We start from the raw sequence: 18,461 nt of genomic DNA on the forward strand, positions 1-18,461 counted from the left end.
TTCACGGCTCTTTTGAGCGTGACTGCGTGTGACCGAGGTTGTTCTCAAGACTTCCTGTGCAAGCTTGTTTTTCGGTTGTCCCAAAGGTGCGCTTCTCTTTTCTTTTCTTCCTTTTCTTTCCTTTTCTCAAGTGGCAAACTGGACTTTCTGGTTTGTTTGGTGTTGTCTTTTTCCTTGGAAGACTTTTCGCTTCACCACCAAAAAGCTTCTTCATCTCTGAAGTTCTTTCTTTCTTCGGTGTGTGTGTGTAATTTTTTTATTTTTATATTTTAAAAACATCTCTTTCTGCGAACAGGTTTTTACACTTCAGTACAAACAAGACCTTAATATATATTTATCTTTCACATTCAGTTCTGTATCATATCATTACTTCCATTTTCCCATAAATTTTCTCCAATATTCTTATTTTCTTTACACTTATTAACAGATAATCAGAGTTGGAAGGAACCTTGTAGGTCATCTAGTCCAACCCGCTGCCCAAGCAGAAGATCCTACACCATTTCTGACAGATGGCAGTCCAATCTCTTCTTGAAGGTCTCAAGTGATGAAGCTCCCACCACTTCCAAGGGCAACTTCTGTTCCATGGGTTGATTCTTCTCACTGTCAGAAAATTTCTCCTTATTTCCAGGTTGAATCTCTCCTTGGTCAGTTTCCATCCATTATTCCTTGTCTGGCCTTCAAGTGCCTTGGAAAATAGCTTGACCCCTTCCTCCTCCTCTCTGTGGCAGCCCCTCAAATACTGGAAGACTGCTATCATGTCTCCCCTGGTCCTTCTCTTCACTAGACTAGCCAAGCTTAAATCCATCTCCAATTTATATCTTAACTTAATTCCTTTTTCTTTAAATATGCTCATATCTTGTTTTATAGTTTAAACATTCTAATTTTTTATTCTAAATTCATTATTCCTTTATACTTTTATCTGTCATATTTGCAATTTTATCACATACTTTTGTTTCATTGTTCAGTAAATTTCAGCTTAAATCTATTAATTCCAAACATTTCCCCCTTTAATTACAATTTAGAGTGTGCCACCCTTTTATCTTATACATCCTTCAATTTATTCCTTTTTAATCCATAATCAAAATGTGTAATACAATCACTATATAATTATCACATTCTAGTTTAACAACAATAATCTCCTAACTACTGTATGTCACATGGGCATATACAGTATATATTTTAAGCAAGATTCCGCATAGTGTTCTTTTCCCTCAGTTACTTTCTAAATTATTTATTATTTCAAATATATTGATCTATTCACTTAATTATAGAAACTGATATTAGTCTTTTCACTAGGGTCTTCATAAATCATTTTAACTATATTCTTTGTTTTATTATAAATTAACAATAATCCTTTTAAAAAAATCCAATTAAAGAAAAAAAGAAATATATCAGTTTCAATTCCCATTTAAAAACTACATTCTTATGTATTACAACACATTACCTTGCAGAAGCTCTGACTAAAGTTCTGATTAATTCCCGTAGAAACAGGGCTGGGATTCTACCTGGTCGGACCAGCTCTATAGAACCGGTTGTTATGATTCTGCCCAGTTTGGAGAACCAGCAAATCGCGGCGCTGGCTGGCCCCGCCTCTCCCCGCCCCACCCACCCACTCCTTACCTGGCATGCACGCCATCAAACTTGCCTGCGTTTAGTAAGTTGCTATTTTTCCATTTTTTTCCCCCTGAGCATCAGCTGTTCCTCTGTGCCGAGAGATTTGGAGTAGCTAGAAAGCAGGAAACAATTTGATTCCTTGCTTTCTAGCTAATCTAAAAGCAGATCCGAACCTTCCTTAGGACTGAAGCTTCTACTTTTCAGTGCAGACTCGGGCAGCAGATTGCAGAAAAGTAGATCTCTGAGTGAATCTGTGATTCTGCGAGCGACTCAATCTGCCTGCCTGCTTTGTCTGATTTTGGGTAAAAGTTGCTCTTTTTTAAATAAAATTTATAATATTTACATACAAGCCACAGCCAGCCAGTCACTTGACCACCAAGCCACACCCACAAATGAGGCCACGCCCACAGAACAGGTTGTTAAGAAATTTGAGTCCCGCCCCGCATAGAAAATTATATCAAAGTACGATTGAGGGAAATATTCTTGGGAGATTCTCAAGTCATCCAGGCCAGGGTGGTCCCAGATGTGATTATTTTTTTCCCAAGAGGCAAGTGGACTTTTTGGGGGGGTTTTTTTTCCTTGGAAGATGTTTCGCTTCTCCTCCAAGAAGCTGGAAAGAGCACCGAGAAGAGCAAGCAAGAGGATTAGGATGACTGGAGGCTAAAACATATGAAGAACAGGAACTGGGTGTGTCTAGTTCAGTGAACAGAAGGACGAAGGGGAACATGATAGCAGCTTTCCAGCGGGCGGGGGGGGATTTTCAACACTTTCCCATCAAAAACTTGAGTTTTCTTAGCCTATCCTAACAGATAATCAGAGCTGGAAGGGAGCTTGTAGGTCATCTAGTCCAACCCCCCTCTGCCCAAGCGGGAGACCCTACACCATTTCTGACAAATGGCAGTCCAGTCTCTTCTTGAAAGTCTCCAGTGATGAAGCTCCCACAACTTCCGAGGGCAACTTCTGTTCCATGGGTTGATTGTTCTCAGTGTCAGAAAGTTTCTCCTTGTTTCCAGGTTGAATCTCTCCTTGTTCAGTTTCCATCCATTATTCCTTGTCTGGTGCCTTCAGGTGCTTTGGAGAATAGCTTGATTCCTTACTCTGTGTGGCAGCCCCTCAAATATTGGAAGACTGCTATCATGTCCCCCCTGGTCCTTCTCTTTACTAGACTAGCCAGGCCCAGTTCCTGCAACTGTTCATCGTATGTTTTAATCTCCAGTCCTTTAATCATCCTGGTTGCTCTTCTCTGTACTTTTTCTTAGAGTCTCAACATCTTTTTTTTTAGTGTGGTGACCAAAACTGGATGCAGGACTCTAGGTGTGGCCTTCCTAAGGCTTTATAGAGCAGTATTAGTGCCTCCCTTGATCTCGATTGTATCCCTCTGTTAATGCAACTTAGGATTGTGTTGGCTTTTTTGGCTGCTGCTGCACACGGCTGGCTCCTATTTAGCTGGTTGTCCACTAAGACTCCAAGATCCCTCTCCCAGTTCCTGCTATTGAGCCTGGTTTCACCCGGTCTATATGCATCCTTTTGGGTTTTCCTTGCCTAAGTGTAGGACTTTATTTTTCTCTACATTGAATTTCATTTTGTTAGATACGGCCCAGGGTTCAAGTCTGTCAAGATCCATTTAGATCTTCAGCCTATCTTCTTGAGTGTTGGCTATTCCTGCCAGCTTACAATCCTCTGCAAATTTGATAAGTTCCCCTTCTATTCTCTCATCCGAGTCGTAAATGAAGTTATTGAAGAGTACTGAGAACTTTTGGAGCTTCAATGACGAGGATATGTAAGAAATCCTGAGAACGTCGCTTTTTTTTTTTCCCAGCGAGGTCGTAACGCTGAACTGTTGTAAGTCGAGGACCACCCGGGTTAAAGTTTCCTTCCACTGGAAGGAATGTTGAAACCGTAGAAACGGTGGTGCGCTCACCCTTTCTTCACTCCTATTGCTAAAATGAGTTTTGTAAAGTTTCCACTCTTGTCCTGGGTTCTTCCGCAGCCGGAAAGACCTGCTTGGCCGGCAAGTAACATGATGAAACAAAACAAGGTTTGTTTACCTCATGGTGGTTACGCCATCCAGGTTGGAAGAGCAGCCTCAGCTGTATGGAGACTGCATTTGCATTGTACAGGTATTGTACAGGTAGTCCTCTGCGTTACGATGACCGTTGAGCTCCAAATCCCCGTTGTTAAGCGAGACCATTTTACCCCCATTTTACCGCCTTTCTCGCCGCAGGGTTGTTAAGTGAATCGTTCGGGGTCATTAAGCCAATCTGGCTTCCCCGTTGACTCTGGTCACACGAGCTGCGGACAGTGCAACCGTCCTAAATGCAGGCCCAGCAGCTGTGTTTTGGTCACATGACCATGGGGGGGGCAGTTTGTTGCAGTGGTCATAAGTGTGAAAAAAACATCGTAAAGTCATTTTTTTCCAGTGCTGTTCTAGTTTCAAACAGTCACTAAATGAATGGTCGTTAAGTTGGAGGACTACCTGTAGTAAAAGAGCTTAAGTATTCACAGGTGCGATTTTGTATATCAGAGGTGGGGAACGTTTGGGCCTTTTATGACTGGCGGACTTCAACTCCCAGAATTCCTGAGCCAGCAAGTTGATTTCTACTCCTCTTTAAAGGCTGGCTGGGGAATTCTGGGAGTTGAAATCCAGCCCTCTTAAAAGTAGCCGAGATTGGGATCACATGGAGTTCGAAAGTGGTTACCAACTTTAAGAGGTGTGGACCACAACTCCCAGAAGTCCCCCAGGCTGCATGTTGAACTCCACCCACCGTAAAAGGCTGGCCAGGGAATTCTGGGAGTTGAAGTCCACTCCTTTTAAAATAACCAAAATTGGTCCATACCGGCTTAGAAAGTGGACAGCAACTTTAAGAGGCGTGGACTTCAACTCCCAGAATTCCCCCAGCCAGCATGTTGAAGTCCCCCTGTTTTTAAGGCTGGCTGGGGAATTCTGGGAGTTGAAGTCCACGCCTCTTAAAACGTTGCCAAGATTAGGCCCATGCTGACTGAGAAAGTGGATAGCAACTTTAAGAGGGGTGGACTTCAACTCCCAGAATTCCACTTGCCAGCATATTGAAGTCCTTTCATCTGGTCAGGGAATTCTGGGAGTCAAAGTCCACCGCTCTTCAAAGTAGCCAAGATTGGGACCACACTGTCTTAAGCTGGGTGACCTTCGAAGTGCTGGCTGGGGAATTCTGGGAGTTGAAGTCCACCCATCTTAACATTGAGAAACTCTGTTTTAGACCCGGGGCCTCCAACCTTGGCAACTTTAAGACTTTGTGGACTTCAACTCCCAGAATTCCTCAGCCAGCATGTTGTACCCCATCCATCTTAAAACGCTGGCTGGGAATTCTGGGAGTTGAAGTCCACTGCTCTTAAAGAATAGCCAATATTGGGATCATGTTGAATTTGAAAGTGGATAGCAATTTTAAGAGGGGTAGACTTCAACTCCCAGAATTCCCCCAGCCAGCATGTTGATCTCCACTCCTCTTTAAAGGCTGGCCAGGGGATTCTGGGAGTTGAAGTCCACTCCTTTTAAAGTAACCAAAATTGGTCCATACCGGCTTAGAAAGTGGACAGCAACTTTAAGAGAATTCTCCCAGCCAGCATGTTGAAGTCCCCCTATTTTTAAAGGCTGGCTGGGGAATTCTGGGAGTTGCAAGTCCATCCCTCTTAAAAGTTGTCAAGATTGGGAATCACACGGACTTAGAATACGGGTAGCAACTTTCAGAAAGATGGATTTCAATTCCCAGAATTCTCTAGTCAGCCTTTTAAAATGGGTGGACTTCAACAGGTTGGCTGGGGAATTCTGGGAGTCGAAGTCCGCCCATCTTAAAAAGTCTGGCTGGGGAATTCTGGGAGTCGAAGTCCACTCAAAGTTGCCAAGATTGCACCCCATTGACTTAGAAAATGGATAGCAACTTTTAGAAGGCTGGACTTCAACTCCCAGGATTCCTAGCCAGCCTTTTAAGATGTGTGGACTTCAACATGCTGCGGCTGGGGAATTCTGGGAATTGAAGTCCACCCAAAATTGGCAACATTGGACCACATTGAGTTAGAAACAGAGCAGCAACTTTTAGAAGGCTGGACTTCAACTCCCAGAATTCCTCAGCCAGTGTTTGAAGATGTGTGGACTTCAACATGCTGTGGCTGGGAAATTCTGGGAGTTAAAATCCACTCCTCTTAAAGATCGGGCCTCTCTGCCTTAGAAAATGGATCTCAACTTCAAAAGAGGTGGACTTCCAACTCCCAGAATTCCCCAGCCGGCAGGTTTGAAGTCCACCCATCTAAATAAGGCCGGCTGGAGAATCCTTGGAGTTGAAATCCATGCATCTTAAAACGGCCAAATTGGGAGCGAGATGAGAGGCAGGACAATTTTTCCCAGGTTTAGCAAAAACTAAATTTTAAGCCGAGGACTTAAATTGGAACAACAAAGGGAGAAAAGCCCGCGGGAACCTTGCTGCAAACCTCATCTTAATTATTCAGACTTCCTGTTTTTCACTTCGATGCGGCGGCATCAAACCTAAAGCCGTGCTTCCTTACTGGAAATTGCCACGGCTGCAGCGGCCTGAGTAAACATTTGACATAGGAGCCTGCCGTGTCCCATTTCTGGGCCATAAGGTATCTGGAAAAGTTCCAGAACCGACTTCCAGCTGGACTTTTTATTCCCTTTGAATTAAACTTCGGGTATTGGGAACTGAGCCTACTGTTTTGTTTTGTTTTTTTTATTTTAATCCTTAGACACGCCGACACGGCCAGATTTGTCATCTTGCCACAGGGCGTGTGTGCATATTGCTGTTGTGGTGCCTTATGGAAAAATCTGTTTTGTGGGTTTCGTTGTGATGGTTGGAAAGGACATTTTGCATAAGCAATTAGCCAGAGCTCATGTGAGGCTTTCAAAAACCAGCCTTTTAAATACTGGACTAAAATATGGAGTTGGATACAAGAAACAGTGGAGGACAGCTTTAAGACTTGTGGACTTCAACTCCCAGCATTCCTCCTCCAGTCGGGTTAGCTCAGGAATTCTGGGAGTTGAAGTCCACAAGTCTTAAACTTGCCAAGTTTGAAGATCCTTGATTTTGTCTGTCTGTCTGTCTGTCTGTCCTATCTATCTATCTATCTATCTATTCTCTCTCTCTCTCTATCCCACCTCTTTATCTATTCTATCTATATCTATTCTATCTTTCTCTCCCACTCCCTCTATCTATCTATTTTATCTCTCTTTCTATCTCTCTTATCTATTCTACCTCTCTTTCTCTATCAGTCTATTCCAGGGGTCTTCAAACTTGACAGCTTTAAGACTTGTGGACTTCAACTCCCAGAATTCTTCCTCCAGTCATGTTAGCTTGGGAATTCTGGGAGTTGGAAGTCCACAAGTCTTAAAGTTGACAAGTTTGAAGACCCTTGATCTATTCTCTCTATCTGCCTATTCTCTCTATCTATCTATTCCACCTCTTTATCTATCTATTCTATCTATCTATATATTCTTTCTCTCCCTCTATCTATTCTATCTTCCTGTCTATCTATTCTACCTCTCTTCCTGTATCTATCTATTCCAGGGGTTTTCAAACTTGACAGCTTTAAGCCTTGTGGACTTCAGTTCCCAGAATTCCTCCTCCAGTCAAGTTAGCTCAGGGATGCTCGGAGTTGAAGTCCACAAGTCTTAAAGTTGCCAAATTTGAGGACCTTTGCTGTAGTTGATAAGTTAGTTAAGCTGGTTGTTAAGTGAATCCGGCTTCCCTCGTTGACTTTTGCTCGTCGGAAAGGTTGCCAGAGGAGGTCATGTGACCCCCCCCCCGGTAATTATGAGCCAGTTTGCCAAATGTCTGAATTTTAATCATGTGACCCTGAAATGCTGAAATGGTTGTAAGGGTGGAAAAGGTCATAAGGTCGCTTTTTTCAGTGCTGTTGTAACTTGAACCATCGCTAAACGAACTGTTGTAAGTCGAGGACTAACTGTACTAAACACAACATTTTTCACGTCGAAATGCGTCGAGAACCAAAGTTGACCAAAGTTTTTAAAGCAGTGGAGTAACGAGGTACCCATTGCACTAGGCCCGTGTTGGTGAACCTATGGCATGTGTGCTGGAAGTGGCACGCGGAGCCATTTCCTCTGGCACACGAGAGATCACCCGGAAGAGCCGCCACTGCACTAGGCGTTTTCTGCTGTCGTTTTTCTGTGTTTCTGTTAGACCGCTTCTGACTTTCGGTGGGTCTGCAAGATTTCGCCACATTAGAAAAAAAAAGGTTGAGTCTTTTTATTTATTTTATTTATTTTGATTTGTCAATTGCTTACAAGATAATAGGTATAAGTATATACATAGTTATGAATACATGAAATGGGTGCATATAAGAAAAATAAAAAAGAAACAACAGGACAGGGACGGTAGGGATGTTGGTGCGCTTATGCACGACCCCTACAGACCTCTTAGGAAAGGGGTGAGGTCAATAGTAGACAGTCTAAGGTTAAAGTTTTTTGGGGAAGAAACCACAGAGTCAGGTAGAGGATTCCAGACATTGACCACTCTGTGGCTGAAGTCGTATTTCCTGCAATCAAGTTTGGTACAATTAACCTTGAGTTTGTATCTATTGTGTGCTCTTGTGTTGTTATGGTTGAAGCTGAAGTATTCATTGACAGGTAGGACATTGCAATGTATGATTTTATATACTATACTTAGATTGGACCAAAGACGGCGTAATTCAAGGTTTTCTAGGTCTAGAATTTCAAGTCTGGTGGCATAAGGTATTCTGCAACGAGTAGAGGAGTGGAGAACTCTTCTTGTGAAATATTTCTGGACTTTCTCCACTGTGCTAATATCCGATACGTAATGTGGGTTCCAGACTGATGAGCTGTATTCAAGTATTGGTCTAGCAAATGTTTTGTATCCTCTAGTCAGTAGTGTGATGTTACCAGAGAAGAAGCTACGTAGGATTAGGTTAGCAACTCTTAATGCCTTTTTGGCTATGTAGTTACAGTGGGCTCTAGCATTTAGAGAAATGGAAAAAGGGCAGAGAAGAACAACTAAGAGGATTCAAGGCCTGGAGATGCACATATATGAAGAACGGTTGCAGGAATTGGGCTTGGCTAGTTGAGAGAAAAGAAGGACTGGGGGGGACAGGATAGCAGCCTTCCAGTATTTGGGGGTCTGCCCCAAAGAAGAGGGGGTCAACCTATTTTCCAATGCACTAGAAAGCAAGAAAAAGAAACTACTCAAGGAGAGAACCAATCTAGAAATGAGGTGTTTCCTAATAGGAAGGACTGTTAACCAGTGGAACTGCTTGCCACTAGAAATTGTGAGCACTCCATCATTGGAGGTTTTTAAGAGGAGACTGGACAGCCATTTGTCTGAAATGGCATAGGGCAGTGGTGGCTAACTTTTTTAGGTTCCTGTGCCAAAAAGTGTGCTCACGCTCTCGTGAAGGCAATGCGCCCCCGCCCCCTACGCATGCGTGCGCAATCCACACCCACTCACCTACCCTCCGCCACCCCTTACCTGCACTGCGCCTCACAGCTGATTTTCGGTGGGTTTGAGGCCTTTTTCGGCCTCCCAGAGGCTTGAGGCAGGCTTCTGCAGGCTTGGCGGGCTGAAAATTAGGCCCGTTTCGTCACTTCCAGGAAGTGACGAAGCGGGCCTAGTTTCGGCCTACAAAGCCTTCCTCCAGCCTCTGAGGAGGCCGAAAAAGGCCTCAAACCAGCCGCAAATCAACTGTGAGGTGTGAACATGCGCAGTGAGGTAAGTTTGTCTGCAGCTTACGTGCCGACACAAATGGCTCTGCATGTCATACGCATGCCATAGGTTCACCATCACGGGCATAGAGTCTGCTGTTTGAGCAAGGGTTGGACTAGAAGACCTCCAAGGTTCCTTCCAGCTCTATTCCAACTGATCTTTTCTCTGTGAATGTTTTAATGGGAGGTGCAGCTTCCAACCTGTATGGCACCTGGCCAGCTGGATGTCGGTTCTGAAATCGTGGGTTGACTAAAATCCCTGCCTCCGAGTTCAATTAAACTAAAGGTGTAAAGCCTGGCGTTTTTGTCGAACGGAAAGAGATTGGAATAGCAACGTGGTGTCCGTTGGTTTTTTTTTTTTGGGGGGGATAGCAGTTTGCACATTCCTGACTGAAAGTCGGGGAGGGTCAGAATTGGAACCCCAAAGAGCCGCGGTGCTTTTTCTGTGTGGAGGAAGAGGAGGGAAATTGTTGGGTCCTTGTTGCTCTGTTTGAGCTGGGTTGTTGCTTTTTTTTTTTTGCAGACGTTTCATGACCCAGCTAGGGAACACCATCCGTATGAGAAGGGTGTGGGAGTTAGTGGAGCGGTGGTGTTGGAAGAGGAGCTGTGGGGTTTGGGGTGCTCCCTGAGCTCACTTGTTTTCTTGCAGACGTTTCATGACCCAGCTAGATAACGTCATCAGTGCTGGAAAGGGAGTGGGATTTGTGGGGAGGAGGAGAAGAGGAAAAGGAACATGGAACAAAAGGGAGGAAGGAGGGAAGAGGAGGAGGACCGTGGGGTCCTGGGCGCTCCCTGAGCTTACTTGTTTTCTTGCAGACGTTTCATGACCCTGCTAGGTAATATCATCAGTGCTAGAAGGGATTTAGGAAGTGGAAAAGAAAAAGGAGAGGAGGAGGAGGAGGAAGACTCTGAGGTTCTTGGTGCTTGTCTGAGCGTGATAGTTTTCTTGCAGACGTTTCATGACCCAGCTAGTTAACGTCATCAGTGCAAGAAGGGGGTTTGCTCATTCTGATCCAGGTTAAATTCTCTGTTTCCAGGTTAAATTTCTGTGAAGAACTTTAGGCATAAAAAGGAAGTTGTTTGTCGTTGTTTGTCTCCTTTTTTGCCTTTGTTGTTTTCAATCCTGTCCTTGAAAACCAGTTTGGACCAGTCTTTTACGGCACTTAAAAAAAAAAAAAGGCACTTCTGCGTTCTCCCCCTCTCTCCCTCCCTCTTAAATTGTCTCAAGAAAACTGAAATCGGCAGCTGCCCTCTCTGAAAATAACACGTCTATTGTCTAGGGCTTGGTTTCAGATTTGGCACAATCCGGGCTTCGGGAGATGTTTCTTTCAGCAGGTTATTTGAGGCCAAATGAATATTTCAGACTCACACGCTTGTTTTCTTTCTCTCTTTTCTTTTTTCTTTTTTCTTTTTCCTTTTGCAACTGGGCTTTTTACATCACTTTTTCCTGTGGGTAATGGGGAGGGGGTGAGAGAGAGAGAGAGAGTAGAGATTTGCAAGCGTTTTTGTATTTTCCGGTTCTGTTTTTCCGCATGACCTCTGCGAAGTCTGATAGCTCTTTTTGCAAAAGAAAACTCTTTTTTTAATCGGGCAGCGAAGGGTTCGCTGGAATTAGAAGACGGATTGGTTGGGAAAATTAATAGGGGAGGCCCCAGGAAAATGAATATCAAGGTAAGAAATACCGGCAGGTGAGGGGGGGGAGCTTCTTAAAATAGTTGGAATGGCTTGGAGTAAGTTGGAAGCCAGCCAGCTCCCTTTGAAATGCTCGATTCTGCACCCTCCTCCAGTGAGCAATAGTGCATGTCATCTTAGCTTTTCTGCAGTTGTCCAATATATCACCCCCAATCCAGGGTAGAATGCCAAATTCAATTTACCGGACTTATTTACTGTAGTGTTTTTCAACCTTGGTAACATTGTGGACATCAACTCCCACAATTAAACAGCCAGCGGGCTTTAAAATGGCTGGACTTCGACTCCCAGAATTCCCCAGCCAGCAGGCTTTAAGATGGGTGGACTTTAACTCCCAGAATTCCCCAGCCAGCAGGCTTTAAGAAGGGTGGACTTCAATTCCCAGAATTCCCCAGCCAGCAAGTTTTAAGAGGGGTGGACTTCAATTCCCAGAATTCCCCAGGCAGCAGGCTTTGAGATGGGTGGACTTCCGCTCCCAGAATTCCCCAGCCAGCAAGCTTTAAGATAGGTGGACTTTAACTCCCAGAATTCCCCAGCCAGCAGGCTTTGAGATGGGTGGACTTCAATTCCCAGAATTCCCCAGCCAGCAGGCTAGAGATGGGTGGACTTCGACTCCCAGAATTCTCCAGCCAGCCAGTTTTAAGAGGGGTGGACTTCAATTCCCAGAATTCCCCAGCCAGCATGTTTTAAGATGTGTGCCCTTAACTCCCAGAATTCCCCAGCCAGTGTGCTTTACAATATGTGGCCTTCACCTCCCAGAATTCTCCAGCCAGAATGTTTTAAAAGAGGTGGCCTTTAATTCCCAGAATTCCCTAACTGGGATGTTTTAAGATACATGACTTTCAATTCCCAGAATTCTCCAACCAGCATGCTTTAAGATGTGTGGCCTTTATTTAATTCCCAGAATTCCCCAGCCAGCATTTTAAGAAAGGTGGCCTTTAATTCCCAGAATTCCCAAGCCAGAATGTTTTAAAAGAGGTGGCCTTTAATTCCCAGAATTCCCTAACCGGAATGTTTTAAGATACATGACCTTCAATTACCAGAATTCTCCAACCAGCATGTTTTAAGATGTGTGGTCTTTAATTCCCAGAATTCCCCAGCCAGAACGTTTTAAGGTCTGTGGCCTTCAACTCCCAGAATTCCCCAGCCAGCATTTTAAGACAGGTGGCTTTTAATTCCCAGATTTCCCCCAACCAACATGTTTTCAGATATATGGCTTTCAGCTCCCAGAATTCCTCAGCTAACAGGTTTCATGGCGTGTGGCCTTCAATTCCCAGAATTCCCCGCAATGGTCACGCTGGCTGGGGAATTCTGGGAGTTGAAGCTTATCCCTCTTGGAAGTTGCCAAGTTTGAGAAACATTGCTCTCTCAACTGCGTGAACGAGGCCAGGATTGTCTCAAACCAGGATTTGGGAGTTAGGGAGGATGGTGAGTTTGATGGGAAACTGATATTCCTGCCCTGACGATCCATTTCCAAGGACGGTGGCTTCGACCCCTTTCTTGGCTCAGTGGTTTCTGGACCCTGGTTGAGTCTTCTGTGGAGAGCGGTTGAACTACTCCGTCTTCTTCGTTCTCTGTCTCTTCTCTACGCCCCGTTCATTTTGCTTTAGCGAAGTCTACCCTGGTTGGCTTCTTCTGTGCATTCCTTCTGCAAGCAGAAATTTCATGGCAACGTGGAATTTTTCCGACTCTCCCGTCTCTCGTTGGGATGGCCTCTCGATGAAGGTGGGGTAGGTTTCAGATAAACAATGCCAGCAGCATCTTTCTCTGGCTTTGGGAAAAGGCTTGGGTGGTGTCTCCGAAAACCCGTGAGCAGTGAGGCATCCGATCTTTGCCAAAAGTTCTACCGACCCTCCAACTCTCCTTGTCTTCTCCTGTGACTCAAAGCTTATAATTTGCCCCACCAAGTCTTGGAAGAGTTAAAGCAGCACTTTAACTCCTCCCTTGGTGTCGGTTCCAGGATGAGATGCTGTAATGGAAGAGAAGCAAGAAGTTGTGCAGAGATGTGCTGCTCTCTGGGTGGAATTCGGAACATTCCCTGTTGTTTTTGTCACTAACTAGGGTAGGGTCTGACTCTGGCCCCAGAGATGATAAGTGATGGACAGACAGACAGACAGACAACTTGGATGGATGGATGGATGGATGGATGGATGGATGGATGGACAGAGACAGACAATGATGGATGGATATAATGAGAGAGAGAGAATAGATGATAGAAATGATAATGATAGAATGAGAGAGAATAGATGGATGGAGATGATAGATGGATAGAGCGATATAGATAATTAGATGATAGATAGTAGATAGATAAATAGATAGATAGATAGATAGATAGATAGATAGATAGATAGATAGATGATAGATAGATAGATAGAATGATGATAGATAAAGGGAGAGAGATAATATGGATAGATAGATAGTAGATAGATAGATAGATAGATATCGATAGATGGAGAGAGAGAGGGATAGATGGATGATAGATGGATATAGATAGAGAGCGAGAGCAAGATAGGGGATAGATAGATAGATAGTAGATAGATAGATAGATAGATAGATAGATAGATAGATAGATAGATAGATAGATAGATAGAAAGAAAGAATGAATTATACAGATGGAGAGAGAGGGATAGATAGAGAGAGAGAGCAAGATAGGGATAGATAGATAGATAGATAGATAGATAGATAGATAGATAGATAGATAGATAGATAGAGAATTATACAGATAGATATGACTAGATAATGATGGATGATAGATAAAGGGAGAGAGATAATATGATTAGATAGTATACAGATAGATAATATGATTAGATAATATAGATGATAGAGAGAGATGATTAGATATAGTATTATATAGATAGGTAGATAAATAGATAATATGATAGGTGAAAGATAAAGGGAAAGATAATATGATTAGAGATAGATAGATAGATAGATAGATAGATAGATAGATAGATAGATAGATAGATAGATAGTTGATATGATCTACAGAGAGCAAACCCTACTCCCTTCTAGCACTGATGATATTACCTAGTTTGGTAATGAAACGTCTGCAAGAAAACAGCCAAGAGCACCAAGGACGCCACAGTTCAACCCCGAACTACAAATAGTACAGACAGATATTTTAAAATATTATTGGATTTATGTAATTATTTCAGGCTGACTCAGAAGCTATCTGAATGAATTCAATTCTTGGCCATTCCTCGACTTGCTGGCTTTTCTTAAGTGAATGGGTTTCTGAATGAGCGTGCGCATCCCATGTTTTCCTTGACTCTGACGCCTCCAGTATCGAGAGCAAACACGAAGTCACCATCCTAGGAGGACTCAACGAATTTGTAGTGAAGTTTTATGGACCACAAGGAAGTAGGTATACTCCCGAGTCGCGTTCAGACGTTTGGGAGGAAACCCTTTTTCTTGGCGATTGATCTCTGGAGGGTGGCGAGAAGAATTGGGGAAAATAAGAAGACAATTTGGAAAGACGTTTAATGCTCAGGTCCCCTGTGCCTTTTAAGACAGAGGAGGTATTTTATACTGGGTTAAGCCTCAGATCCCTTGAAGTGGGCATTGCCTTCTCTGGCTGCCAGTTGCTATCAACATTCTTGAACCCGGGTGTTCTGCAGCCTTGGAAATCTAATTTGACTGGAAAGGCTCCTCTGATCTTCTCCATAGAAAAGCCCTTGTTTAAGGGTTTAAACTATGCCGTCTTTCCACTTGGATTTGAAGAAGCTTTTGCAAAAAGGTTTTTTTCAAGATGTAAGTTTTTTATATATAAAAGGCACCAGGTCTTATTTTGGGGGGACGTCCTCCACTGACTCACCTCACTTGCGTGCGTCGCCCCCGGCCTCCTTTTCGCTGTCAGAGGCCTTCAGGAATTTCTTCTTCTGTGGCCGGCAAGGTTTTCCTGAAGGCCTCTGCAGCCTTCAGGATCGATCCAGAGCTTTCTTATCAGCTCCAGGGGCCTTCAGGGAAGCCTTGCCAGCTGCAGAAGAAATGGGCCGGCCAGGCAGGTGTCGGGGTGTGCGAGGCCTGGCTACACCTGTCCAAAGGAAAGTAGTAGGGCAGTTCCACCACCTCCCAATCCCCACCCTAGCTTAATTTTTACCCCTCCACTCTGGAGTGGGTGGGGTCTTAATTAGGGCTTATTTTGTGGGGTAGGGCTTATATCGGATGCACGTGCAAAAATCAAGCTAGGACTTACTTTCAGGGTAGGTCGTATTTTGGGGGAAACGGTACTTTAAAAAACCTTTTTGCAAAAGCTTCTTCAAATCCAAGTGGAAAAATGCATAGCTTTTACATCTCTCTGTCTGTCCATCCATCCATCCATACCGACAGACACACACAGACACAGACACACACGGCCAAAAAAACTAGTGGCCTGTTAGATTCTTTCACAGCAAGGTTTCAAATCAGCAAAACCGAAGAAGCAAAATTAAACGGACATGGATTTATGGAATAATAGGGGCCTTGAAGGTCTTCTAGTCCAACCCCTTATTCAAGCAGGAAAGTACAAATGCAGTGCTTAGGAAATTGAGAATAGTGGGTTGTTGTTTTTTAAACTTGATTTAGGGCTTCCAAAATCGATAATCTAGAAGCGTCTTTCCAGGATTATCTTTGCCATGCAGACAAGGTGTTTCGGGCATTACTGTTTTAATATTCTCGTGCCGTATTACTGTCGTGGTGCTTTACATTTATTTAGAGTAATTCTTAATTATAAAATTTGCAATTTATATGTGGTTAGTGCCATGTTTTCTCAACCTTGGCCACTTTTAAGATGGGTGGACTTCAACTCCCAGAATTCCGCAGCCAGCCGGCTGCGGAATTCTGGGAGTTGAAGTCCACCCATCTTAAAAGTGGCCAAGGTTGAGAAACACCACATGAATGTATTTAGGAGCAGGCAGCTAAAATCTCTCTCTAAAAAGAAAAATACTAAACTAGTCACGGAAGCTCTTTTTTTTTCCAACCCGCTTGTTAGAATTAAGCGTCTGTCTTGCATGTCCGATTCAATAATCTTATATTTGGAAGCATGAAGGAAATGCACAATTAATCTTTTTTTTTTTGAAAATCTTCCAATTGCAGCACCGTATGAAGGTGGCGTGTGGAAAGTTCGCGTGGACCTTCCTGACAAATACCCTTTCAAATCCCCATCTATAGGTAAGAGATGAAAAACTGTCATATATATGTGTGTGTGTGTGTGTGTGTGTGTGTGTGTGTTTTCTGAGGTTCTCGCGGGTATTTGTATGTGGATCTTTGGTTGTTCGGGTTTTCTCCCGCGTAAGATTCAAAGTATCTAGGCAATGTTTCGATGAAGTCTCATTCATCTTCTTCAGGCTTGTGTCTTCGGCTTTGTGCTTCTCAGAGTGAATGCTTCTCAGAGTGAATGCTTCTCACTCTGAGAAGCACAGAGCCGAAGACACAAGCCTGAAGATGATGAATGAGACTTTATCGAAACGTCGCCTAGATACTTCGAATCTTACGCAGGAGAAAACCCAAACAACCAAAGATCCATATATATATATTTAAATAATCCATCTAAGACAAAATTCGAAAGGCCGCCAAGAGCAAGTTTAAAGTTCCGCTTGTGAGGAACCCTCTTAAAACCTTTTAAAATGCTTATCACTTTAAATATGTGCTGCAGTGGCCACATAGGCTATTGCCATCCTAGGCTGCATTAACAGAGGGATAGAATCAAGACCATGGGAAGTGATAATAATACCACTTTATAAGGCCACATGTGGGAAACTGCGTTCAGTTTTGGTCACCACGACGTAAGAAAGGTGTTGAGACTCTGGAAAGACTGCAGAGAAGAGCAACCAGGATGATGAAGGGACTGGAGGCTGAAACCTATGAAGAAAAGTTGCTGGAACTGAGTAGGTTTCATGAAAAAAAGGACTAGGAGTGACATGATGGCATTGTTCCTGTATTTGGTGGGGCTGCCCCAAAGAAGATTTGGGGGTCAACCTATTTCCCAAAGCACCTGAAGGTCTGGACAAGAAGCAACAGATGGAAACTAACGAAGGAGAGAACTACGACGCTTCCTGACAGTGAGGACAACAGTGGAACTCCTTGCCACCAGAAGTTGTGGATGCTCCAACACTGGTAGTTTTGAAGGAGAGATTGGACCGACCCTCGTCTGAAATGGCGTCGGGTTTCCCGCTTGAGCAAGGGGTTGGACTAGAAGACCTCCTCCCTTCCAACTCTTGTTAATTCTGCTTTATTCTCTATTTTTTTAAAAGCAATGTTTTTTTTCATGTTGGTTGAGGAATTCTGGGCGTTGAACTCCGCCCATCTTAAGCTTACCGAACGTTGATTGAAAGGAATAATTTTTGACTTAAGAATGTGTGGATTTTTTTCAGTTTTAAACCTGAGCAAGGACAAGCTTTTCTGTCCCCAGCAAACTTAAGCCGGTCTGGAGAACGTTGACGATGTCAGATTGCTCAATATCAATCTTTGGGTAGCTTCAGTCTTCCAGCTTACGGGCAGTCCTCGACTTAAAACAGTTTGTTTAAAGACCCTTTTGAAATCACAACGGTGTTGCAAAAAGCAACTTAGGACCGTTTTTCACCCTTAACGACGGTTGGAGCCTCCCGGGACCATCACACAATCAAAATTCAGACGCTCATCCACTGACTCGTATTTACGACGGTTTGCGGGGGGGTCACGTAATCCCCCTTTGCGTCCTCCTGACAAACGAAGTCAGGATTCGCTTAACGACCGCCTTCCTCACTTGAACAACTGCACGGATTCGCTTCACAACTGGGGCAAGAAAGGCCGTAAAATGGGGCAATGCTGACCTTGGGAAAGAACTGTCTCGCTTAGCAACGGAAATTTGGGGCTCAGGTGTCATAAAGTCGAGGACTTTACAGTCTGTATTTACGATGGTTGCAGGGCCCTGGGTCCGAATGATAGCCAATCGCCGCCTTCCCAGCCGGTTTCCGACAAGCCAGGTTCAGCTGGATTTGCTTAACCGTTTAATTCACTTGGTGACCGCAGAGATTTGCTTGAGGACCGTGGCGCAAAAAATAAAATAAAATTGGGGAGCTCAATTCTGGTCGTAAGTCGAGGACTAGCTGCATTGAATTCCCACACTCTCCTGGTTCGCTTTTTTAAAAAGAATAGAATAGAAAGAGAATAAAATACAGAATAAAATATAGAATAGGAATGGAATAGGATAGGATAGGATAGACTAGACTAGACTAGAATAGAATAGAAATAGAATAGAATAGAATAGAATAGAATAGAATAGAATAGAATAGAATAAGGAAAGTATAAGGATAGAATAGAAAATAGAAAGAATTGGACACACAAGGAATTTGTCTTTGGTGCAAATGCTCTCAGTGTACATAAAAGAAAAGATACGTTCGTCAGTGTATCAAGAAGGTACAACATTTAATAATAATCACAGGGTACAATAAGCAATGAAATCATACTTGGAATCAGTCAA

The 18,461-nt window shown here is 43.6% G+C and overlaps 1 protein-coding gene across 2 annotated transcripts in view; it reads left to right on the forward strand.

Annotated features, from left to right (window-relative positions):
• The window catches only part of UBE2H (ubiquitin conjugating enzyme E2 H), a 65,793-nt gene that overhangs the window by 32,102 nt on the left and 15,230 nt on the right, over positions 1-18,461 (forward strand). For both annotated transcript variants that reach the window (XM_026722321.2, XM_087935376.1), the window contains exons 2-3: positions 14,307-14,383; positions 16,097-16,171. In XM_026722321.2, the coding sequence (XP_026578106.1) occupies positions 14,307-14,383; positions 16,097-16,171 (152 nt within the window). The remainder of the gene's footprint in view (positions 1-14,306; positions 14,384-16,096; positions 16,172-18,461) is intronic.

This window comes from Pseudonaja textilis, chromosome 5 (assembly GCF_049901715.1).
Source record: "Pseudonaja textilis isolate UNSWEBS1 chromosome 5, rPseTex1.2, whole genome shotgun sequence".
Taxonomy (NCBI): Eukaryota; Metazoa; Chordata; class Lepidosauria; order Squamata; family Elapidae; genus Pseudonaja; species Pseudonaja textilis.